This window comes from Chelonia mydas, chromosome 6 (assembly GCF_015237465.2).
Source record: "Chelonia mydas isolate rCheMyd1 chromosome 6, rCheMyd1.pri.v2, whole genome shotgun sequence".
In the NCBI taxonomy this organism is placed as follows: Eukaryota; Metazoa; Chordata; order Testudines; family Cheloniidae; genus Chelonia; species Chelonia mydas.
The window spans coordinates 16,717,271-16,742,575 of NC_051246.2; the positions used below are offsets into that span (position 1 = coordinate 16,717,271).

The following is a 25,305-nucleotide window of genomic DNA, read 5'->3' on the forward strand; positions in this document are numbered from 1 at the left end:
GGGAGGTAGATTCCAGCTTTCCATTTCACATGTGTACAATGCCTAGAACTATTTATTTGTTTATATCATAGTGGTGGCAGCTGTATATATTACAGATTCATAGATTTTTAAAGCCAGCAAAGACCACTGAGATCATCTAGTTTCACGTCCTGTATAACCCAGGCCAGAGCACTTCCCGCACTGCTTTCTGCATCAATCCCAGAACTGGTGCTTGAGCTAGATCTTTTGGAAAGATACCCCATCTCGGTTTAAAGACCTCAAGCAAGGGAGGAATCTACCATTTCCCTGGGTGAGTTGCTCTGGCCTCTCAAATAGAGCAGTGATTCTGGGCACTGTACATTCACACTACTCTCACTCCCTGCCCCAATGTGCTTACAATCTCAGGGTATGAGCTGAGATAACAAGGGCACCTGCCCAAGAAAGGGGGAGCATGGGCTGACAGACTTGATCAGTGTAGTAAGCCCTCCAGCTGCTCCCTAGCCAATTTTTTTGCAGGCATCACAGCCAAGGGGGACTCACAGGAGGACAAAGTGTAAGGGTTTTGCAGGTTTTTATGGGGCACTCCTCCCCAAAAGGGATGGATCCCTGCTCCTTTCTTGGGGGCCTCTAGATACTACTGTACGCTTTCTCCTGCTATCCCACAGGTGTGCAGGCTGATTGGCTAGTAGGTGCATGCAGGGGGCAGATAGGCACTTCAGTTGCGCATGGGTGACACCTGACACACAGGCATGCTGGAACCTTGCTTCTACCAACCTGCCCCCATTGCATGCATTGCAATCACACGAGCCTAAAATGCAGGGGGGGGGGGAGGGTGTGTGTGTGTGTGTGTGTGTGTGTGTGTGTGAGGTGTGTGTGTGTGTGTGTGTGTGTGTGTGAGAGAGAGAGAGAGAGAGAGAGAGAGAGAGAGAGAGAGAGAGGGAGACAGCGAGAGTGTGACCTGGTCTCTGTGGGAGGCGAAGGCCTCACACAGAACCTCCAGAGGGCAGCGTTCAATCTTTTGCCTCCCTTTTTCAGGGCACTGTTGCTTTAAGCTGCAGCCGGAGAGAGACCCAAGCTAGCCCGTGCTGTAGCCAGTGTGGCGGCCAGGCGAGGCTGGAGGAGGCATAGCGGAACCACTCGATCTTGCCTCTCTCGCTATTTTCATGACCTAGTGATCTGACATTTTATCGGATTGTATTTTTTGCGGTGGCTTTGGCACAGGTTTCTTTCTTCTCCTCTCCTGGTACCCCCTCGGCTAGCCCTGCCCGCCGCTTGCCCAGACTCACACACAGACACACAACTCAGGAAACAGAAGCAGTTGTCAAGGGGGTGGGAGACCAGCAAACCCGTAGCCGCATCCACGGCGAGGCAGGCCCGCCTCCCCTGCAAACACGCGCGGCGCCTGAGAGAGGAAGGGGAGCCGCTCGCAGAGGAGGCGAAGCTGATCAGAAATAAGGAAGAAGTGGAAGGGGCTGTCGCTGCAAAGCATCATGTGGATCTGTTGGTGAAAGGGGTGGGGGAACAACACCCCCCCTCTTCTTTCCCACCCCAGCCCCTCCGGCATCTAGAGGGGCAGAGAGGGGGCTCGGTCGGTAGCTGAGGCCGGAGACGCAAAAATTAATAATCTCTTAAGGTATTTAAAAAAAAGAGAACCAAAAAAAAAAAAAGAAAGAAAGGAGAAGAGAGAAGATTGCCTGGCAAGATGGCCGACCTGGAAGCGGTGCTAGCGGATGTGAGCTACTTGATGGCTATGGAGAAAAGCAAATCCACCCCTGCAGCCCGGGCCAGCAAGAAGATCCTGTTACCTGAGCCCAGGTGAGCTGGGGGCAGGTGTGGGGCAGCCGGCTGTGCCTTGCTGGCCCTTCGGTTGGAGGTGGACCTCCCCCCCCCCCTAGCTCCCTGCAAGGTGTCTTGACCTAAGCAGAGTGGGCGCCCCAGGTTGGGCATGGGGGGGGGCAGCAAAGTGGCATGGTTCTGTGAGTGTGTGTTGGGGGCAGCTGTGTGTTACTGGGGGAGGCTGGCACACTCTGCCCTGTTCAGGTTGTTTCTTCCTGATTGTTTCCCCCCTGTAGCCTGGATAGTTTCCCATTATTCTGTTTTTTTCCTGGCTCCTGTGTCTTGCTCTCCAGTACCAGGGAGATGGGAGAGGAGGGGCTGAGTTGACCTCCCCACCCCCTTTAAAACCCTGAGACCCTTCCCCACACCATCCCCTCCTCCTTTGTATCTGTCAGTTCCCAGTCCCAGGGTTATGATCTCCCTGCGCTTGGGAGGCTCTGAAGAGCAGCCCCTTTGTGCCCAACACGATCCTGGCAAATCAGATGCACTGTACCTGCCATAGGCTGATCTGCACAGCTGGCGACATGCAGGCATGCATCAGACACAACCGTGCAATAGGGCTGCACTGGCGCCTGTCTAATGGTTGGGAGACACACGCAACGGGGTTTGAGATGCAATCCGTGCTAAGGATCATCTGTGCCCAGCACCATACTTCCAACCCCATGTGCAATATCCATGCTTTTTAATGAGCTAGTGGCACTGAACCCGTGCCTGGGGGCCAGGGCAACTTGTGGCACAACAGACATGTACAATAGCATGCGTGGCACCTTTTTTGGCCTTCGCTAATGCTGGGCATCAACCTGGCTTCAGGGGGAATGGGGCAGAGAAGGTCATTGAAATGCAGCTGGCTCTGGGGTGGGAGGGAAAAGCTGCAGAGCGAAGGGCTGACCCCCCTCTCCTATTGCATCCATGCCCCTATGGGGTCTGCAGTGCCTATGGTGGACAGACAGGGACACTTGGGTGTCGGAGGGGGTCATGTCAGAACTGGGCTAGCGCTTAGTGTATATAGCTGGGAAGGGAGCAGGGTTGGGTAGGGGGGGATGGATGAGTCAGGAGGTGGGTGGATGGATGGGGGCAGTATCTGCCCCGCTGGGGCTGCTTTCCTGCTCTCATGGGCTGTTGACAGCACAGCACAAAGCTGGATCCATGGAGGCCCCCGTCCCCACCAGTCCCTGCTCTTGAACCCCATCCCTTCCAGAAAAGAGCCCGGCCTTACGGGGGAACAGGGCTGCAAGGTGAGGGAGAGGGGAGCTCAGAGTCAGGGCTCCTCACTGAGATATTCCCCCCTTCCCCCCGGCCACCCAGAGTAGAGGCTGTTGGCTCCAGCCCCCGAGCTCATCTCAGGCCCACAGCGCAATGGCAGACAAGCCCCAGGCTGGGCGGGGTGTGACTTGGCTTGAAGTGACACTTGTGAGTGGAGGGGAAGCCGGGGCAGCACGGGGCCTGGTACTACCTGGCAGTCACACAGGCCCAGGCCACTGGCATGGGGCTGTGGGTTTCCACCCTCGCGAGCGCATGTGTGAGAGCATCCATCCCCTGCCTGCTGAGCCCCCTCTGCTCCCATAGCCTGAGGGGAGCAGGCCCTAGGGCCCGCCAAGCTCCAGTCCCCTGTTTCCAGCTTCTCCATAGGGGCAGGTGCCCACGGGGATGGTAGGGAGACCCTTTTTAGCTAGGAGTCCCTAGAAGCACCGGGGGCTTCCTGGACTCCAGATTTCTCTGTGCTGGGCCCATGGAGGGCAATGGCTGGATGGTGCCCCCTGTCCTGCTCCCCGGAGCCAGGCCTGTCTGACCCCAGACCCCTACTTAGCTGCAGATTCCCCCACCCCAACTACGCTGCTCCCCGTCACTGTGTGAGAGCAGGGTAGGCCTTGTGGGGACTGGGCCTGTGTGCTGGGGTGCAGCGGGGGCAGGGAGGGGCCAGGCCTGTGTCCTGGGGTGCAGTGGGGGTGGGGAGGACTAGGCCTGAGTGCTGGGGGGCATGGGGAGCAGAAACATTTTCCGTAGCTGTGATAAGATGTCTGGGATGGTAGCCTAGGGCCCCCCTGTCCTGGAGAGGGGTTACAGCTGGGCCTTACCCAGTTGCCCCCTCTGGGGAGGGCTGTGGGCAGAGACTGCTGCTGAGTCTTGGCGCTGCAGGGAGCTGCTCCCTGCACTGCCCTACTCCTATGTGGCCCGTGAGATGGCCATCCCAGCGCTGCGTAGTGCCCTTGCTGTGGGGGATGGACCTGGGGGGGTGTTGGGGGCTGGCCATCTTTGTGCATGGGGGAGCTTTAAGGGGTGGGGTGGGGAATGGATCTCTGGGGGAGATGTAGTGGGGAAGGCATATCTGCTGTGTGGAGGTGACCTTGGGTTTGTAAAGTGGATGGGAGGCTGGATTAGGGGCTGGGGTCCATCTCCCTTTGATCCCCACAATACCCTCCTCTGTGTTTTCCCTGGGAGCCTCTGGTGGCTCACACCTGGGCCAGCCCAGCCCTCATTCCCCCACATCCCACCAGCCAGGCCTGTGGGAAAGGCACTGCCGGCTGCTGCCTCGGGCCAGGACCCTGAGGGGATGGCCCTGGGGGCCAGGGACTAGTAGGGGCATGAGGGGCAGGGCCTGGGGTTGGGGTCTGAAGGAAGGGGCATGATAGGGCCCCGCCATGCCGAGCCAGCTGTGACCCCATGGGGTCAGGAACTTGGTTGAGAGGGACATGCTGCCTTATGTCCGATCTGACTGTGGTGTGGAGAAGGGGGTGCAGGGGCTTCTGTGTTGCACGCACGCACCCTAACCTGCTCCCCCACCCCTGTTGGGTTTGGGTTTACACTGGCCACAGTGGTGGGGATGGGAAGGGTCAAGCCTCCTGCCTCCCAGGCACTCCTCCCCCGCCGTAAGGCCCAACCAGAGGGGTTCCTCTTTTTTGCCTGCCTCTGTAGATTGATTTGGGGAGGCTAGAGACTAAAATCCTGGAGCCAGAGCCAATCAGGGAAACAGAACCCTGCGCCATGCTGGCATTGCCCACAGCAGCCATGGGCATGCAGCAAGGCACTGCCAGGTGTGTCTGGGCGGAGGTAGCAGGGGGTCATAGGCTGGGGTTGAGGGACATGGACAGAGCTCAGAGAGGAGCCCAGAGCTGGGATAGCAGAGGGGCTGCAGGGTGGGATGGAGGGGCAGCAGCAGAGCTGTGGGGGGAGCCCAGGGCTGGGCTAGCCCAGGTCTCTGGGTCGGGATTGAGGGGAGATCTGCCAGGAGATTGGCAATGACTGTGAATGACCGATCAAGCCCAGAGCTCTGCTGCAGGGAGGTATTGAAATATCTTGACAGAGCCAGTCTTTAAGGGTTGGACTGGGGCCAGAACTGAAATGTGGCTCCCAGGGACCCACCACCCCATCGTGCCAAGGCTGAGGCCCTCCTCCATCATCAAGGGAGCCTCTGCCCCCTGGCCCAGCCTTGGGGGAGGTCTCTCCCTTTTTCCCATTGCCTGTGGGACTAAGGAGAGTTTTTGGTTCCAAGTTTTGGTGAATTCGCCCAAGATCCTGAGACCTGGGAGGCTGGAAAGATGAGGGGTCGAGTCCCTCTGGATGCCCAGTAAGAGGGCGAGGCCAGAGGGCAGAAGTGGAGTTGATTAGGGCTAATCAGTCCTGGGGCCAGGTTTCCATTCTCTTTGGTGTCATCGAGAACAGTCTCAGGGCTTCTCCAGTACCCCATAGGGCCTTGACACCAGCTCTGGCCACACCCTCAAAAACCCCACAGGAGCAGGTGGGGCAGAGCTGCCTCAGTCCCAGCAGAGACCTCCCCCTCCCAGGCCAAAGGAGCCCTTGGCTGCCCCAGCACGAAAGACCTGGCCCGGGCAAGCACCTGGCCCTAGTTCTTTGGCCCATGGTCTGTTAAAGAATCAGAGCACTGCTGCCCTTGGCAGGGCCAGGAGAGGATGGCACCTTCATTGGCAGGGCTTCACTGGCCAGCAGAAAGGCCTGTAGCCATACGGGCATGTCCAGACCAGGGGCCCATCTAGCCTGGTATCCAGTCTCTGATAATGCTCACGTCTGGCTGCTTCATGGGGAGGTGCAAGGAGCCTCCCAGTGGGCAGTTCTGGACCAGAGCTTTCACTTTTATCCCCCTTCCGGTAGCCACTAGGGAGCCCCAACTGCAGCCAGGGCCCTGCTGTGCCAGACGCTGCACGGATATGTGTTGAGAGAGCCCCTGCTCCGAAGAGCTCAGTCTGCATAGACCTGGCAGACCATGCCAGGGTTGTCATCCCCACTGTACCAATGGGGAATTCAGGCACCGAGAGATGATGGTCACATGGAGTGTCTGCCGTAGAGCCAGGAATAGAATCCCAGCCCACCCTACTGTAACCTCTAGACCCCAGTCCCCTCCCAGAGCTGGGAGAGAACCCAGGAGTCCTTGCTCCGAGCCCTCCCCCCCCCGGCTCTAATGATGAGACCTCCACACCCTTCCCAGAGAACCCAGGAGTCCTGCACAGCTCAAGTTCTTCTCTTTGCCCTGAATGCTGTCAGGCCCTATTTGTACAGATCCCAGAGGAGGATGTTGCAAACCCCCACCCCTCCCTGTGGGTGGGAATGGAGGCAGCAGCCTCTCTCCATCTCCCCATTATCCACCAGACTTGACTTTCCTGCTGGTCTGAGATGTTCCTTGTGCCACAAGGCCTGGTGTCTTCCTGCTCAGGTCTGCTGGGTGCCAGCTGCTGTCTTGCAATGGCATTCATGCCCCTTGGGGAGCTGCCCATGGATACACTGGGCAGGTGGGATGTTCCCTAGGTTGAGATTTTGGCAGCCTGGTCAAGCATCGTAGAAGCACCAGCTGGATCCCGGTGGGGCTAAAGGACTTGGGTGGGGCTTTAAGACTTCAGGGTAGAGCTGCTGAGCCCCACAGGACTCCAGCCACTCTGACTGCCCCATGACAGAGGTCTCTGGCCCAAGCCCTGCAGGGACCGGCTGGACTGAATGACATTACACAGCCTGCAGGCCTGGCTTGGCTGGGCTGGGCCTTGTGTTGAACTCAAGGAGCCCGTCTGGACTCAGTGGCCATGCCACTGAAAGAGGGAGTGGCTCAGGTGTTAAGCTGGGGGGCAGGAGACCTGCTTTCAATTCCTTCCTCCTCCCTGTGTGACCTTGGGCACATCACTCAGCCACTCTGTGTTTCAGTGTCCCCATCTGGAACATGAGGCTACGAGCACTTCCCTCCCTCCCAGGGACATTGGGAGGCTAAATCCATTAAAGATCACGAGGTTCTCACCTGGAGCAGCGTAGGGGCCAGATGAGCCTGAGACAGATGGAAAACGATGGAGTTACGCTGGAGACCTGGACCCAGTTCTGGCACTGCTCAAAAACAAACCATGATTGTTTCACAAACATAAATTGTTGTGCAAAAGTCAACATGGCTTCTGTAAAGGGAGATCATGTCTTACTAATCTATTAGAGTTCTTTGGGGGGGGGTCAACAAACATGTGGACAAGGGGGATCTAGTGGACATAGTGTACTTAGATTTCCAGAAAGGCTTTGACAAGGTCCCTCACCAAAGGCTCTTATGTAAATTAAGTTGTCATGGGATAAGAGGGAAGATCATTTCATGGATTGAGAACTGGTTAAAAGACAGGGAACAAAGGGTAGGAATAAATGGTAAAATTTCAGAATGGAGAGGGATAACTAGTGGTGTTCCCCAAGGCTCAGTCCTAGGACCAATCCTATTCAACTTATTCATAAATGATCCGGAGACAGGGGTAAACAGTGAGGTGGCAAAGTTTGCAGATGATTCTAAACTGCTCAAGATAGTTAAGACCAAAGCAGACTATAAAGAATGTCAAAAAGATCTCACAAAACTAAGTGATTGGGCAACAAAATGGCAAATGAAATTTAATGTGGATAAATGTAAAGTAATGCACATTGGAAAAAGTAACCCCAACTATACATACAATATGATGGGGGTTAATTTAGCTACAACTAATCGGGAAAGAGATCTTGGAGTCATCGTGGATAGTTCTCTGAAGATGTCCACGCAGTGTGCAGCAGCAGTCAAAAAAGCAAACGGGATGTTAAGAATCATTAAAAAAGGGATAGAGAATAAGATGGAGAATATCTTATTGCCCTTATATAAATCCATGGTACGCCCACATCTTGAATACTGTGTACAGATGTGTTCCCCTCATCTCAAAAAAGATACACTGGCATTAGAAAAGGTTCAAGAAAGGGCAACTAAAATGATTAGGGGTTTGGAACGGGTCCCATATGAGGAGAGATTAAAGAGGCAGGACTTTTCAGCTTGGAAAAGAGGAGACTAAGGGGGGATATGATAGAGGTCTATAAAATCATGAGTGGTGTGGAGAAAGTGAATAAGGAAAAGTTATTTACTTGTTCCCAGAATATAAGAACTAGGGGCCACCAAATGAAATTAATGGGCAGCAGGTTTAAAACAAATAAAAGGAGGTTCTTCACTGTGGAGGTGTGAAGGCTAGGACTATAACAGGGTTTAAAAGAGAACTGGATAAATTCATGGAGGTTAAGTCCATTAGTGGCTATTAGCCAGGATGGGTAAAGAATGGTGTCCCTAGCCTCTGTTTGTCAGAGAGTGGAGATGGATGGCAGGAGAGCGATCACTTGATCATTACCTGTTAGGTTCACTCCCTCTGGGGCACCTGGCATTGATCACTGTCGGTAGACAGGATACTGGGCTGGATGGACCTTTGGTCTGACCCAGTATGGCCATTCTTATGTTCTTATGTTGTGGCCAGTTCGTGTGTCAGCGTCAAGAGGCAGCAGGGGCTAGTGAGTGGGGCTGGGTGACCTTGGGCCAGTCCCTTCCTGTCTCTGTGATTCAGTTTCTGTTCCTGGCCTTTGTCCTGTGTAGCTGGATTGGGAGATTCTAAGGGTAGAGGCTATTTCTTACAAGCGTGTACTGTGCCCGGTACAATGGGGTGCTCATCTCAACTGGGGCCTTTGGATGGCTACCTAATGGATGTGCTAGTGAGTGACTAATGCTCCCCCATGGCTGTTGTTTAAACAAACAAACAAGGAAATTCCCACCCAAAAAACTTGGTGAAGCTGCAGCTGGAGGCAGCTACTGAAGGGAGGGAAGGGTCTTAAAGGGAGCTGGAATTTAACAAACTAATAAATATTGGAAAGTCAAGGAAGGTTCGGTTCAGGGGAAAAAGCATATATTAAAATCCACCATATGGGAAACCCTGGGGCTCCGGTGGGGAGATGCCTGTTCAGACACCCCCAGGCGTATAGATGCAGAATCCAAATGGGCCCAGGTGGTTTCTACTGGGGGAGAGAACAGGAGTGAGGGATGGGTATCTCAATTAACCCCTTGTGTGCTGTGTGTCTCACCAGCATCCGCAGCGTCATGCAGAAATACCTGGAGGACCGGGGCGAAGTGACCTTTGACAAGATCTTTTCTCAGAAGATCGGTAAGTGGAGGGAGTGGGGGTGAAGTGCAGCAGGGGATGCACAGACACACATGCAGATACACCTATGCACATCCCCCTCCCCCCCCCCCCCCGCCCTTGGTATGACTGTGTGTCTGGGAGGGTTGGGATTGAGGGACAACAGCAGAGCTGTGGGAGGGAGCCCAGCGCTGGGCTAACAGGGGGCTGTGGGTTGGGATTGAGGCACCAATAAAGCTGGGGGGGGCTCTGTGCTCACACCTGTCTCCAGGGCTGGCCATGCTCCTCACTGAACAGCTCCAGCCCTGAGGGAGGCAAGAGACCGGCTGTGAACACGGGTGGAGGGTGTTGAAGCACAAGAGGAAATTCTCCTTCCTCTTTGTGTGGCTTGGGCAGCTCCCATCCCCGCGCCTCCTCCCCACCACCCAGGCCCAGATCCCTTTCCCGGGTCTCTGGCTGGGGCAGGGGGCATGGACTGGAATGGGGAGGCGCTTGGTGAGATTTTCCAGTTGGGGGAGAATCCCAGGGTGGGGGTTGGAGGGAAGGGTCACGTGGTGACTCCAATCAGGTGGTGAGTTGGGAGAAGGGTGGGTTTGGGATCGGGGGGGTGGGGGTGGGTTTGCTGGGTGGGTAGAGGTGTGTGGCAGGAGTGGGGGTGGGGGGAGTGTCATGTTTTGGTGCGGGATGGGAGGAGGCTGGGGTTCCCCAGTGGGTTTGGAGTTTGGGTTGGGGGTTGGGTGGGCGTTAGGAATCCAGAGTCCTCCCAGTCACTTGGGGCTTCCTGGGAGTGGAAGGTACCTGGTGGATTGGGGTCTCTCGGGCAGTGGTGTCAGGATTGGGAGAGGGGAGGAGTCCCTGGTGGGCTGGGTTTGGGCTGGGGATTGGAGTCAGAGGCTGGGGTCTCTGGTGAGTGGGGATCCCTGGGGGAAGGTCAGAGATGGGGATTACCAGGGGGCTTGGAGGTAGGGGCTTCTAAGGGGCTGGGGGCCCCCGTGGTCTCTGCCTGGGCCCTCTGGCTGGCGTGGTGGGACACTTCCCCTTTCTGTCATTGGTAGCTAACGGCCTCCAGCAGGAAGCCCCTGTCACTTCCTCCCCCGCCCACGCTGGCGTTTGTGGTTTCCGTGCCAATACGCCCCATGCTCCCCTGCCTCCTCCCCCGCACTCCCCTGCCTGCTCCACACCACCTGGCCTTTTGCCCAACTAACCCTGTCAACTGCAGCCTATCCAGCAGGGTGGGAGCTGGCAGCACCTGGAGCCATTTAACCGCAGGGCCCCCCGGGGTACGATGGAGCCATCGGGAGAGCCTTGTGGCCCAGCCTGGCTCTGGGGAGAGGCCTGCTGTTACTGTCACCCTTTCTGGCAGTGACTACAGTAGGGGTGCTGGGCAGAAATAGCCCACTGTTGCTACCACTGGTATAGACAGGAGCTGGGTTTGAGGGAGTCAGGAGGGATTGCATGACTCGGGTGCAGGGAAGGGACATGGGGCCTTTGCCCTCTAGAGGGCGCTGGCTGCTATCCAGCCCCAGGAGGTTAGGGGCCGGGTTCAGGGCTCTGGGGCCCTGACTCTCTCCCTGTTTCCCAGGGTACCTGCTGTTCCGGGATTTCTGCCTGAATCAGGTGGAGGAGGCGAAGCCGCTGGTGGAGTTCTATGAAGAGGTGAGGCCCTGGGGGGCTGACCCCCATGCCATCGTAGACACACCGGAGTTTCCCTATCCCCACCCAGCAGGAAGGGGGAGGGGTAAATTCCCACCCTGTGGGTTGTTAGGGTGGCTGCTGGAAGGCTCCCCTGCCCTCTGGGGTGTTGGGAGATCACAGCCATGGCTTTGCAGCCTGCCCCAGGGTGACACTGTGCCCCCTGTCCCCAGATTAAGAAATATGAGAAACTGGACTCGGAGGAGGATCGAGCCACCAAGAGCCGCCAGATTTTCGACCAGTACATCATGAAGGAGCTGCTGTCCTGCTCCCATGTGAGTGTGCCACCCCAGAGGGGACCCAGAAACCACCACAGACCTTGCACTGGGGGGGACCCGAAAAACCACCACAGACATTTCCTGGGGGGACTCCCGAAACCATCACAGACCCTGCCCAGGGGGACCCCAGAAATCTCCAGAAGCCCCACTCAGATGGGACCCTGAAACCATCACACCCCTTGCCTCAGAAGGGACCCCCAAGACCTCCAGGAGCTCTGCCTCATGGGTGACCCTAAAGCAGTCACAGACCCTGCCCCAGATAAGAACCCTACACTGCTCCCCCGGCCCTCCCATCCTGGCCTGAGAGTTGGATTTCTCCTTGTTCACATAGTCCAGAGTCTCCCCTGGTGCCCCAGCCCTGCCCTGTAGGCTACCGTGGGATGGGGGTGGGGATAACCTAGACCCAGACCCACCCTGACCACCTGAGAAGGGGTGTGAGGACCACACAGGCTTTCATTGCTCCACTGCTTTCCCCACAGCCCTTCTCCAAGAGCGCCACAGAGCACGTGCAGAGCCGGCTCAGCAAGAAGCAGGTGCCACCAGATCTATTCCAGGTGTGTCCCCACCCCCCACCTTCTCCCTACCAACCCCACGGGGTCAGCCCCACGGGCCCCTCTAGGCCCGGATCCCCCCTGTGGTGCCGGTCCAACCCCACGGGCCTCTCTAGGCTAGTGCTGCACCAAATCAGTCCCATGAGTCCACCTAGCTCAATATTTCCTCCCCAGCTGCACCAGATCAGAGCAATGAGCCCCTCTAGCCCGGTCTCCTGCCCCTTCCTGATGCTGTGTGGGAGGGGGTTGCTGTCGGGGAGGGTAAGGGGGGTGGGGCTGCCCTGGTGGCCGGGGAAGGGAGAGATACTAAGAAGCTCTGTCCCTCCCTCAATGCAGGGTGGGGTGGGGTTGACGGTCCCCAAGAGAAGGGTGTCCCATCCCACTCGCCACTGGGGGAGGATGGGGGGAAGGAATTTCCTGGCATGGCCCATCCCAGTGGGGGTGGGTGGGGTTCCCTGCTGACCCCCTCTCTTCCCCACCCTGATCCCCATGTCTCCCCCAGCCGTACATTGAGGAGATCTGCCAGAACCTGCATGGAGCCATCTTCCAGAAATTCATCGAGAGGTGAGAGGAGCCACCTGCTGTGGGGACTGGCTGGGGGCCTGGACCTGGGGGGATCTCTGGCGAGGGCTGGAGGTTCTCTTCCTGCAAGGACCTTGGCAGGCGGGGGATGGGGAGGTCTCTGCACAGGGCTGAGGGGGTCTCTCTGGTTGCGGGGATGGGCAACCTCTCTTTGCAGGGGTCTCTCTGGGATGCGGTATGGGGTGTCTCTCTGCAGGGTTATGGGGGTCTCTCTGGGTGGTCTTGCTGCAGGGTTATGGGGGCAGGGGTCTCTGCATGGCTGGGGTGATGCAGTCTCTGCAGGCCCATGGGGCGGGGGGGTCCTCTCTTTGGGGGCCTCTGTAGTTTTTTCACCTCTTTCTGCTTTTTTGTAGCGACAAATTCACCCGCTTCTGCCAGTGGAAGAACGTGGAGCTGAACATCCATGTGAGTGTCTCCCAGGGCATAAGAACATAAGCACTGCTACAGACTAGGGACCAAGTGGCTAGGCAGCAGTTCTGCAGAAAAGGACCTAGGGGTTACAGTGGACGAGAAGCTGGATATGAGTCATCAGTTTGCTCTTGTTGCCAAGAAGGCTAATAGCATTTGGGATGTATATGTAGGGGCATTGCCATCAGATCGAGGGACGTGATCATTCCCCTCTATTAGGCATTGATGAGGCCTCATCTGGAGTACTGTGTCCAGTTTTGGGCCCCACACTACAAGAAGGATGGGGAAAAATTGGAAAGAGTCCAGCGGAGGGCAACAAAAATGATTAGGGGACTGGAACACATGACTTATGAGGAGAGGCTGAGGGAACTGGGATTGTTTAGTCTGCGGAAGAGAAGAATGAGGGGGGATTTGATAGCTGCTTTCAACTACCTGAAAGGGGGTTCCAAAGAGGATGGCGCTTGGCTGTTCTCAGTGGTGGCAGATGACAGAACAAGGAGTAATGGTCTCAAGTTGCAGTGGGTAGGGTTTAAGCTGGATATTAGGAAAAACTTTTCCACTGGGAGGGTGGTGAAGCACTGAAATGGGTTACTAGGGAGGTGGTGGAATCTCCTTCCTTAGAGGTTTTTAAGGTCAGGCTTGACAAAGCCCTGGCTGGGATGATTTAGTTGGGGATTGGTCCTGCTTTGAGCAGGGGGTTGGACTAGATGACCTCCTGAGGTCCCTTCCAACCCTGATATTCTATGATAAAAACGGCCACACTGGGTCAGACCAATGGTCCATCTAGCCTAGTATCATGTCTGCAGACAGTGGCCGGTGCCAGGTGGTTCAGAGGAAATGAACAGAACAGGGCAATTATCCAGTGAGCTATCCTCTGTCATCCAGTCCCAGCTTCTGGCAAACAGAGGTTTAGGGACACCCAGAGCAGAGGGTTGTGTCCCTGACCGTCTTGGCTAATAACCACTGACGAACCTCTACTGTTGGCTGTCACAACATCCCCTGGCAAAGAGTTCCACATGCTGACTGTGCGTTGTGTAAAGCACTTCCTTATCTTTGTTTTAAACCTGCTGCCTAGTAATTTCACTGGGTGACCACTGGTTCTTGTGTTATATAAAGGGGTAAATAACGCTTCCTTATTCGCTTTCTCCACACCAGTCATTATTTAATAGGCCACCAGCATATCCCCCCTTAGGTGTCTCTTTTCTAAACTGAACAGTCCCAGTCATTTTAATCTCTTCTCATACGGAAGCTGTTCCAGACCCCTCATCATTTTTGTTGCCCTTCTCTGAACTTTTTCCAGTTCTAACATACAATTTTTGGATTGGGGCAACCAGAACTGCATGCATTATTCAAAGTGTGGGCACACCATGCATTTATAGAGTGGCAGGTTCTATCTGCGGGGAGCCTGGCCTGGGCAAGGGATGGGGCTGTAGTCCATCTTGGGGGGCATGGCCTGGAAGGGTTGACGGTTTATATTTGGGGGGGCAGACTTGCACGGAACTGTATCCCATTTCCATGTGCCCCTGGCACGGCACAGCAACCCCCTACTGCCCCTACCCCACCTCGCAGCTCCCTATGGAGCCCCTGGGTCCCAACCTAACCCCACTGCAACCGAATCGTCCCACCTCCTGGGGCTATGCTCATTGTGGGGGAGACTGTGGGGGGCAGTAGCTGTGGGCAAGGGGTCTCCTCAGCCCTGACTCACTGCGAGCTGGGGCTCCCTGACTCATATTGCGCGAGCCCCAACATTCAGATGCAGGTTGAGATCCAAGCCCCTCCCCCACCCGCCCCTCCAGGGCTTAGAGGGAGCATGGCACAGAGAGGAGTTTTCCCCTCAGTCTACAATGAACGTGCTTGTAGCGGTGGGAATGGCCAGGGAACAGGTGCTGCTGTTCCAATGAATGGTTGTCTTTGTGCTGTGTACTGTGCATACATGCACACGCAGAGAAAAGTTGGGCCTGCCGCTCCCCCCCGCCCCCCGAACATACAGTCCAGACGTAGGAAGGATTATTCTCCCTGCTTTGTATCTGTGGAAACCGAGGCACAAACAGGGCCGGGGGGCAGGGGGAGTGACTTCCTCCACATCACCCAGGGAGTCAGTGGCAGAGCTGGGAACTGAATCCAGGAGTTCTAAATCTGAGGCCTTAACGCCAAGCCCAGCCTCTCGCTCCCTGCCTAGGCGTGGTGTGCCCTGAGAGCCCACACTGCGCTGTGCGATGTGCCATGAGTTTGCAGCAGTACAATACAATTAATGTGTGGATTTCTCCCCACCCTCACCTGTTCTCCCGTTGCCATGGCCCCAGCTGACCATGAACGACTTCAGCGTGCACCGGATCATCGGCCGCGGCGGCTTCGGAGAGGTGTACGGTTGCCGGAAAGCGGACACGGGCAAAATGTAATTAGCCAACACCAGGGGTGGGGCCCCCGGGGAGATGAACTGTGAGGGATATTATAGCCAGGAGATGGAGGGATATCTGCTGGGATTCTCCCGAGGGGTGGGGTATTATAGCTGGAAGGTGGAGGGGTATCTGCTGGGAATCTGGGGGTGGGGGAGTGTGTGTGTATTATAGCCGGGAGGTGAAGGGATATCTGCTGGGGGCCGGGGGGGGGGGGTATTATAGTCGGGAGGTGGAGGGGTATCTGCTGGAGGTTGGGGGCGGATATTATAGTCGGGAGGTGGAGGAATATCTGTTGGGTTTCGGAGTGGGGTATATCTGCTGGGATGGGGGGTGCTGGAGCTGAGAGACACCTGTGAGAGCGAGGGAGAGTTGTTGTGGTCCAAGGGTGCAAGGGAGGATACCAGTAGTGCTGGTGTTGCCCTGGCCGGCAGAGGGATACCTTCAATGAGGAGGAGGGTACTGTGGAAGTAGGAGAGATGAAAGGATACTTGTCATTACAGAGGATACCGGGGTGAGGGAATTTGCTGTGGGAGTGGAGGGATATCAGCAGGGATTATTTTCTCTCTCGGGGCAGGTATGCCATGAAATGTCTGGACAAGAAGCGCATTAAGATGAAGCAGGGGGAGACGCTGGCCCTAAATGAGCGCATCATGCTGTCTCTCGTCAGCACCGGGGTGAGGACAGCTCTCCACACGCCATGCACTGCAGCCATGGGGCCTGCCTGGCTGGGCCAGCCTCGCCACAGGGCATACAAGGGATGGGGGGGGTGTCAGAACAGGGCAAGCCTGACCTAAGGTAAAGGGGGGGCCTGTGTCTGGGGACAGCAGTGGAGGCGGTTAGCACAGGGGAGGGCAGGAGTGAGTGTGTTCAGAGAATGGGGGGTGCAGACAAGGGGTGGGGAGCACATGGGGACAGGGAGCTTGAGGGGGCAACATGTAAGGGGTGGGAGCACACGTAGAGAGGATTGAAGAGGGGTGGGGGCAGCACATGGGTAATGTGGAGGTTGGTGGGGGGCTGCATGCAGGGGAGCATGCAGTGGGGTGGGGGCAGCACGTGGGGCAGTGTGGAGGGAGGGGGAATCTGTGGGAGGGCAGTGCAAGGGGGAATGTAGAGGGCAGCGTGTGGGGGAGAAGGAGAGCTTGCGGTGGCACAGTTTGTCAGGTTCCCTTGATCGGTGGGTGACCCATCTCGACCTCTCGCTCCAGGACTGCCCCTTCATCGTGTGTATGTCCTACGCCTTCCATACCCCTGACAAACTCAGCTTCATACTGGACCTGATGAATGGTGAGAACCCCCTGCTATCCTTGGGGGATACCCCAGTCCCCACACTGCCCACCCCTTACAATTAATAATACACCCTATCTCAAGCTAGGCGCCACTGTCCGGTGCTGCACATGCTTAGTGAGATAGTGCCTGCCCCGAAGAGCTTGCTGACCACACAGGCAAAGAGTGGGAGGGGAACCGGGGCACGGAGTGGGGATGTGATTTGCCCAAGGAACCAGTGGTAGGGCTAGGGATTGAACCCAGGAGTTCTAGCGCCCAGCCTGGTGTTCTAGCCACTAGGCCACACTGCCACCTTGTGCATGGCCCACACTGTATTTCCTGTGGAGCAGGGCCTTGTGTTGACCAGGAAGTCGGTTGTCTCTCATGCAGGGGGCGACTTGCATTACCACCTCTCTCAGCACGGGGTCTTTTCCGAGGCCGAGATGCGCTTCTACGCTGCCGAGATCATCCTGGGCCTGGAGCACATGCACAACCGCTTCGTGGTGTACCGGGACCTCAAGGTAGCCCCACCCCCTCCCACCACGGAGGGGTGTCTCCCACCCTCCCACACCAGGACCTCAAGGTAATCCCATCCCCTCCTGGAGCCCTGCCCCATCCCACCATGGGTGTCCCCTCTTCCCACACTGGGATCTCAAGGTAACCCCTCCTCCTCCCACCATGGGTGTCCATCCTCCCACCCCGGGACCTCAGTGACACGCTGGCTGGCGTTGTTCACGACCTCAGGGCAGAGACCTGTGGGGGTGTTCTATAATTATGTTTTACCAACCCCATAAACAACTGTGAACTCCTAAAGCACTATACCAGTCTTACCATGGAGTCACAGCCAGTCACCTTGGGCATGCCAGTCTATGTTGCCTCCAGGCCAGCTGGATTTAGTGATGATTCGTTGCTATACACCAAAGCTCACAAAATATTCAGGTTGCTTCTAGTCCCGAGAGATCAGACACTTCCCCCCAGTCAATCTGTACCTCAGATCTCACACCAAAGACAACGCCTGTAGCCAGTCCTATAGTAAACGAACTAAGGATATATTAACTAGAAAAAAGAAATGAGCAAGTTACTTACAGATTAAAGCAGGCAAACATGTATACACCAATGAGTTGCAGTCTATGGTTCCAAAAGCTGACAGAGATGTAGTAATCTGTCAGTTCTGAATGTCTTTTAGGGCTAACCCAGGTTGACCCTGGGGATCTCTGCTTCTGTTTCCTGGCTCCAGTCCTGTGAGAGGCCAAACAGCAAAGAGATCAAAAATTTTCATGTCTGCTATCTTTATTTTCTTCTTCTAGAATTCAAGCTGATGGGACGAGCCTTTTGCACATAGCCTGTGCAGGGGCAAGTAGCAGTCTTTGTATTGTGATGTCCCACAGTGGGCCATTTAGTTTTGATAGCCCTTCTCGATGGGCAAGAGGTAATGCCTTTCATAGAGATTTAGCATTTTGCACTAGGCAAAGTTTTGTTCTTGTCTGGTGAGTGACATAGTTCAGAGCAAACATGTTAGAGCTCTATAGCAAACACTTAAGTTTCACCTAACAACGTGGGATACCGACATTATAAGTAGGGTTAATACATGTAGTAATGTACAAGCATTTCATGAAATCTAAATACATTGTTGTAAGTCTGACACGTCTGACCCATACTGACACACAGGTGAGCTGGACAGGTTTCCAGCAATGAATATGTCTATGCTCGGCTGAGGCCTAAAGCCTTGGCAATAGCTGGCACCTGGTTTGCCAACATCACACCCTCCTCCTCCTCCTCCCCCCACATCTGGACCTTAAGGTAAACTCACCCCTTCCACCACAGGGTTCCGCCATGCCAGGGCCTTAGGGTAACCCTGTCTGCTCCCTCCTGGGGTTCCCACCTGCTCAGCCCCCTTGGGGGGGGTGCTTGGAGATCTTGGGGTGAGAGCAGAGCCCCCATTCCAGGACCCCACCTCCATGGGTAGTAAAGTTAAGGGGAGAAGGGCAGAAGTGAGGGACTGGCTTTGCCCAGCTCCCACCTGCTGACTTCTCTCCCATTCACAGAGCATTTCAGATGCTGCACTTCCCCTCCATCCCCACCCTGGGTCTCCCCGTCCCATCACCCCGGCTCATGGGGCTGCTCTTCTCTCTCTGCAGCCAGCAAATATCCTGCTGGATGAGTTCGGTCACGTCAGGATCTCGGACCTGGGACTGGCCTGTGATTTCTCAAAGAAGAAGCCTCATGCCAGTGTGTGAGTGTCCAGGAGCTCCCTTCATAGTCAGTGCACCCGCCCTGCTCCCTACGAGTGCCCCCGTCTGGGAGAGGCTGGGGCTAGAGTAGCCAGGAGTGCCTCCCAAAGCCAGTGCCCCCACTCTGCTCACCATAGCGCCCCCTGCTGGGAGAGGCTGGGGCTGGAGTAGCTGGGGACTCCCTTCACAGCCAGTGTTCCTGTCCCGCCCCCTACAGCGCCCCCTGCTGGGAGAGGCTGGGTGTGTAGTGGTTCTGTGATGGCTCTTTGACGCCCCCTGCAGGGAGAGTGGGGCACTGCAGCTCCTGGGCTGGCCATGGCTCTGTTGTACTCTGACCCCCTTCTCTGTCTGTCTATCTCTCTCTCCCCCCACATGCCCCACAGTGGCACGCATGGGTACATGGCGCCGGAGGTGCTGCAGAAGGGTGTGGCTTATGACAGCAGTGCCGACTGGTTCTCTCTGGGCTGCATGCTCTTCAAGTTGCTGAGGGGGTGAGTGAGCAAGCAAGCTTGGGGGAGGGAGGGGGCGCATGTGGGACAGAGGTACCCGTGGGGCAGGGTATGGCATGGGCAGCATCTAACCACCCTCTCCCCTCCCATCACAGGCACAGCCCCTTCCGGCAGCACAAGACCAAGGACAAGCATGAGATCGACCGCATGACCCTGACCATGGTGAGTGGGGGATCTCCGGTGGGGGGATCAGGCGCAGACAGGATCTCTGCTCTCCTCAGGGCTGCGCGGAGAGGGGCCCCGACCCATCTGTCGGTCCAGGCCAGGAACAGCCCTGCTTTTCAGCTCTGAGCCCATTGTACCTGCCGCCCGTCCCGCTGGTCCTCAGCCAGGGCCCTGTCTAGCCCAGCCATACACACCCCACTCCATGGACCCGAGTCTGGCCCCTCCCTCCAGCCCCTGAGCAGAGTGGAGCTCCAGTGTGGCTGTGTGGATGAGACTGCCCTTGCAGGCTGGGATTGTGTGTGTGTACACAGCTGACCCGTGCTGGCTGGGTTTGGAACTGCAGTGTCCCTCCAGCCCCAGGAAGGGTCCGCCTAGCTCCCAGGGCTGGGGATTGGCCCCTCCCCATAAAATAATCCTCTCCCCACCCCCACAGCCTGTAGAGTTGCCCGACTCCTTCTCGCCTCAACTGCGCTCCCTACTGGAAGGGCTGCTCCAGAGAGATGTCAACCGGAGGCTGGGCTGCATGGGGCATGGGTGAGTCTGTGACTGGGGAGCTGGGGGGTTATGCCACATCCTGGGGTGGCACTGGGACCCAGCAAGCATGTGGCAGGAGCCAGCTCAGGAAGGATGGGTGCATTGGGCTACCATCCCCCAACTGGAAGAGATCCATCCTTCAGCCTGAGTGGTGCTGTTTGCATAGGACCTTCAGAAATACAGTCATTGTGTTATTAGAACAGGTAGCTCTGGAGTTCCCCCTGCTGGTGTGGCAGCACCATCTCTCTCTGTCTCTACCCCCATGCTCCAGTCCTGCCCCTGCTAGAATTGGACCCCTTGGCTCCAGCATAAGTTGCTGCATCCTTTGACCCTCATGTGGGGGGCCAGAGGGACCCTAAGGCCAGCTCTGCTGATTCACCCCACCCCTGGTCTTCCTCCCCAGGGCACAAGAGGTGAAGGAGGATCCTTTCTTCCAGAGCCTGGACTGGCAGATGGTTTTCCTGCAGAAGGTAAGTGGGGTGGGTAGGGAGAGTGGCTGGGTAAGGAGAGGGACAGGGGCATGTGGCAGGTGCTGCTGTCCTGTCCCCCCAGATTCTCTAACGCCTCCCCTGACCCCGCAGTACCCACCGCCCCTGATCCCGCCACGTGGGGAGGTGAATGCGGCTGACGCCTTCGACATCGGGTCTTTCGATGAAGAGGACACAAAAGGGATCAAGGTACCAGAGGGACCTCACGGGGGTTAGCACCGCTCCCCCGGCAGGAGAGGGCAGGGCTGGGCCATGCAGGCTCCTCCCCCTCCCTGGTACAGGCTCCCATCCCCTCTCCCAGCACAAGCCCTGAGTTTGACCATTCCCAGTGCCCAGTGCAATGCACAGGGACTCTGGTCATTAGGCCTTAGTGGGGCTCAGCTCCAACAGTAGCACAGGTGTACAGTGGGGCGGGGGTCCCTCAGGGCACAGTGCCAGCTGCTGCCATTGGAGGGCGTCCCTAATGTGGCTTGGGGGCTGCAGGACACCCAGCTGCCCCTGTGGGAATTCTGACACTGTAGGCAGCAGAGGGAGGAGGCCCTGAGTGGGGTTATGGCATCACAGAGTCCCAGCAGCATGGGGAGTAGATCTCAGCTTAGGGGGATGGATCTGTGGGGGTGTCTCTGAGTGGGGGGGAAGGGAGGGGTGGGTCTCACCCCCCACCCCCATCATCCCACCCAGGGTGTCTTTGAGCGGGTGAGTGGGAAGCAGGGGTGGGTCTTGGTACGGGGGGTGTCTGGGAGTGGGTAGGAGGCATGGGTCACAGCCTGGAGGGACACACTCTCTGTGTGTGTGTGTGTGGGTCTTGGTATGGGGGGTGTCTGGGAGTGGGTAGGAGGCATGGGTCACAGCCTGGAAGGAGAGACACACACACACACACACTCTGTCTCTGTGTGTGTGTGTGTGTGTGTGTCTGAGTAAGGGGAAGGGGAGGAGAGGTGGGGTTCAGCCTGTGGGTATCTGAGCTGGGAGAGGTTGGCTAAGCAGTGGGTGGGTGGGGCATGTTGGAGGATCTCAGGGAGGAGGGGACAGGGCTGAGGCTGGAGTCGCTTGGGGTTGGCAGCAGGAACTGGCTGGTGCTGGGATGGAGCTAGGAGGGGTCGCAGGGGAGCATATGCAGCATGCCCCACCTGAGTTTCCTCTAAGCTGTGTGGCTGCCTATTAAGCCCCATGCAGGGGTTCAGGGCTGTGGTGGGGAGGGCTGCCTCTCCCCCAGCATGGACCTGCCCTGGACTTGCTGAGGCTGGGGGAGAGGCGTCTAGCCCCAATCCAGCCCGGTACGGACCTGCTGCGGTCGGGGGAGAGGCGCCTCTCCCTCCACAGCCCAGATGTTGCTGCGGGGAGAGAGAGAGCTGAGGGGGGTCCTCTCTCCACGCTGTAGCCACCAGGCAGCCTGCACCCCAAACCCCTCAGCCCTGGCCCCTCACCTGTCCATCCCCCCCACACCCCAATCCTCTGACCCAGCCCCACCACATGAGTTTTGTTATGTGCATCAATATTCATTCTGCACGTGCGTGGGAAAAATTAGAGGGGGAACACTGCCCCCCACCCGGCCCTTTACTCTCTCTGGAGCCCCAGTTCCCAACTGTGGAGGGAGAGGAGGCCCCTTCACCTTGCCACCAGCCTCCCACCACCCAGCCCTTCCTCCAGAGAGCTTGATGCCAGGAGAGTGTGTGGGGGATACCCAGCCACCTGGGTTGGGGGAGCTCCCAGCTGCCCACCCACCTGCCGTCTTTCTGTCCGTTCCCAGCTGTTGGATAGCGACCAGGAGTTGTACCGCAACTTCCCGCTCACCATCTCGGAGCGCTGGCAGCAGGAGGTGACGGAGACCGTCTTCGACGCTGTCAATGCTGAGACTGACAAGCTGGAGGCCCGCAAGAAGGCCAAGAACAAGCAGCTGGGCCACGAGGAGGGTGAGTGGGGGGAGCCCCCTCCCCATGGTGCCCCCTGCTGGGAGATGCCTACTATGGCCGGCCCCCACTCCCCACGGTGACCTTGTTGGGAGATCCATCCTCCACCATGGCCTCCCCTGCTCTCTACAGTGTCCCCTGCTGGGAGCTTTCCCACATGGCCAGCCCCACTCACCATCGCTCCCCACCTTCCCTACAGCCAACCCCCCTCCCTACAGTGTGCCCCACTGGAGGAGGCTGAGGCTGGAGTAGGCGGAAGTGCCCCCAAAGCCAGCATTCCTGCCCTGCTCTCTACAGCGCCCCCTGCAGGCACTTCCCTGTGTGTTGATGGCTGGCTGGTGCTGCAATCTGACTCTCTCTCTGTCTCTCCCCGGCACAGACTACGCCCTGGGCAAGGACTGCATCATGCACGGCTACATGTCTAAGATGGGCAACCCCTTCCTGACACCATGGCAGCGGCGATACTTCTACCTGTTCCCCAACCGGCTGGAGTGGCGAGGGGAGGGCGAGTCCCCGGTAGGGAGCTGAAGGCAGGGCCTGGGGCATTGGGGCGGGGGATTCTTGGTGGGGGAGATGAGCCATGGTCTCTCTCTGACCCCCTGGTGCTCTGTCCTCTGCAGCAATCCCTGCTCACCATGGAGGAGATCCAATCCGTGGAGGACACTCAGATCAAGGAGCGCAAATGCATCCTCCTCAAGACTCGGGAGCATAGGCAGCTCATCCTCCAGTGTGATGTGAGTGTGCCCCAGCACCTCCCTCCCCTGCCCCTGGCACCCTCTACTGCACCAGGGCTGCTCGATGTGTCTGCTCCGCCCCCTCCCCCCTCCGGTTGTCTGCTCCCTAGGGCTGCTCCTTCCATGTCTTGGGCTCCCCTGGTTAATAATGCATCCTTTCTGTGACCTCTGACCCCTCCGTGTTGCTCCTGTGGCTGACCCCACCCCTGACTGTGACCCCTGACCCCTCCATGGTGCTCCCGTGCTAACCCCACCCTGTCACCTGGCACAGAGCGACCCTGAGCTGGTGCAGTGGAAGAAGGAGCTGCGCGACGCCTACCACGAGGCCCAGCAGCTGCTGCAGCGGGTGCCCAAGATGAAGAACAAGCCACGCTCGCCCATAGTGGAGCTCAGCAAGGTGCCGCTGCTGCAGCGCTCCAGTGCCAATGGCCTCTGACCCCCACGCCCCCCTTTTTCCCCCGGCTTTAATTTATTGGGTTGGGTTTTACTCGCACCCCCAGCGGAACCGTAACTGTTAATTTGCTGATCCTTGTGACTCCCGCCCTGCCCCCTACTGGAGGAGGTGGGGCATCTGGAGGGCGTGAGGCAGACTCCGCCCTCTCCCTATTTGGGGATGGTTCCTACATTCTGGATCCATTTCTCCCCTCCTTCCCATCTCAGCTCATGGGGCAGGGGTGCTGGCCCTGCCCCCAGCAGGACGCGGGATGCAGGGATCACAGGGAAGAACTTCCTCTTTGGCACTTAACTTCCTCCTTTCTCTCTCCATTATCAAATCGTTGTTGGTGCTGGAGAGCTCTGTGGTGGAGGGGGGCATGGCCCAGATCCCTGGCACACTGGAGGGCTCTGTCAGCGGGGGGGTTATGGCCCAGGGTATGCCCTTCCCAGCCTGTAGAATGCAGTGAGCATTGGCGAGTAGGGGACAGACCTTGCCTCCAGCCCCTTCTCCATGGGTTACCAGCTCTTACTGGAAGGGAATCCAGCCCCAGCAATGCTGTCCCATGGCTGAGGACCTACAGTGCCATCTGAGAGCGTTGGGGCTCAGGATTGGTCCTGCTTTGAGCAGGGGGTTGGACTAGATGACCTCCTGAGGTCCCTTCCAACCCTGATATTCTATGATTGGCCAGGGGCCCAAAGGGGTGGGGGCTGGGTGTGGGAGGAGCTTCACTGCCTGGCAGGATCAGGCCTGGGGGGGGGACCACCGATTCCAAGAGGAAGAGTCACATTAGGAATGAACAACGAATTATCTGATGGAGGCAAATACCTTCCCCCCCACCGCACCCCTTCCCCCGGCAGCCTCTGCCCATGCCGACAGCCCCAGCCCTGCGCTCCTGCCCCCACTGTGCCAGTGCCCCTCAGTTCTGACCCCACAGCCCCACCCCCCCCGCTATTGCATTGCTAGGATGCCCGCCTCCCAGGGTATTTATAATAAACTGTGCCAAATAGCAAGATGCCAGTCCCTGACCTGGCAGACACAGGCAACTCGTTTCACCCATGAGCGATGCCAAACCCAAACCCAGGTCTGTGCAGGTGGAACTGCCCCCATTGTGCCACGTCTCTGCCCTCCCAAGGAGACAGGCGCTTTGCTGGGCCCTAGCCTTAGGGGCACCTGGGCCTTGTGCCAAAGGAGAAGGAAGAGTTGCCTGATGCCAGTGCTGTCCGGCTGGCTGGGGTGGGGGCTGAGCTTTGCGGGGGGGGAGGGGGGCGGTTGTTGCTCAGCTAGCCGGAGGGCCAGTGCCAACACCAAGTGCTGTGTGTCTGAGTCCAAGGACGGCCAATGTAAATATGTCTGTGCCATGGAGCCCCTGTGCCCAGGGGTGCTGGCCCTGCTGCCCCCTCCCATCCATGGCCCCCTGTATTATTGCTCCAGCCAGACCCCCCAGCTCCTCTCCCCTCCCCCACTCAGTGTTATAACACGCCCCCCCCCGGGGCAGGGGGCTCTTGGGGTGACTTAACCCTGGGTCCTTTTCCACCCCCTCCATGGCGGGGTAGGAGAGAGGGCAGGGTATGGGGGGAACATTTGGCAAGGAGACTGGGGGAGAGGTCTCCCTTCCCCTGTTCTCCCACATCTCCATGGTCTCCCAGCCCCCAACCGCATGCGAACCTGGCTGTGCTGCATGCACCCTCCTCCCCCGCCCCGTGTGATGAGTTCTGCCCGTTCTGCCAATGGCTCTTTTTTTCCCCCTTGGGGAGCGATTTCCTTGGGGGGGGGAGGTTGGCCCTCCCCCCTCGCAGTGTCTGTAAATATTGGTTTCTGGACCGTCTCTTCTCGGGGTTAATTTTTTGGCCGAGTTTTGAATGTGATTTTAACGAGTGGAGAAGAAAAAAAGACAACTGAGTTTTATAATAAAAAAGTGAAAAAACGGG

General features: G+C 57.4%; 1 protein-coding gene across 1 annotated transcript; it reads left to right on the forward strand.

Annotated features, from left to right (window-relative positions):
- The first annotated feature begins 1,031 nt into the window (after window positions 1–1,031).
- GRK2 (G protein-coupled receptor kinase 2) lies at window positions 1,032–25,305 on the forward strand. Its single transcript, XM_007069468.4, has 21 exons — window positions 1,032–1,794; window positions 9,145–9,221; window positions 10,780–10,853; window positions 11,063–11,164; window positions 11,647–11,721; window positions 12,221–12,282; window positions 12,654–12,705; window positions 15,012–15,103; window positions 15,682–15,781; window positions 16,313–16,391; window positions 16,761–16,891; window positions 18,509–18,603; window positions 18,985–19,092; window positions 19,206–19,272; window positions 19,709–19,809; window positions 20,213–20,279; window positions 20,391–20,486; window positions 22,048–22,210; window positions 22,587–22,723; window positions 22,828–22,941; window positions 23,213–25,305. Exons 1-21 carry the CDS (start codon window positions 1,682–1,684, stop codon window positions 23,375–23,377), a joined length of 2,070 nt encoding a protein of 689 aa, XP_007069530.2. The 5' UTR covers window positions 1,032–1,681; the 3' UTR covers window positions 23,378–25,305.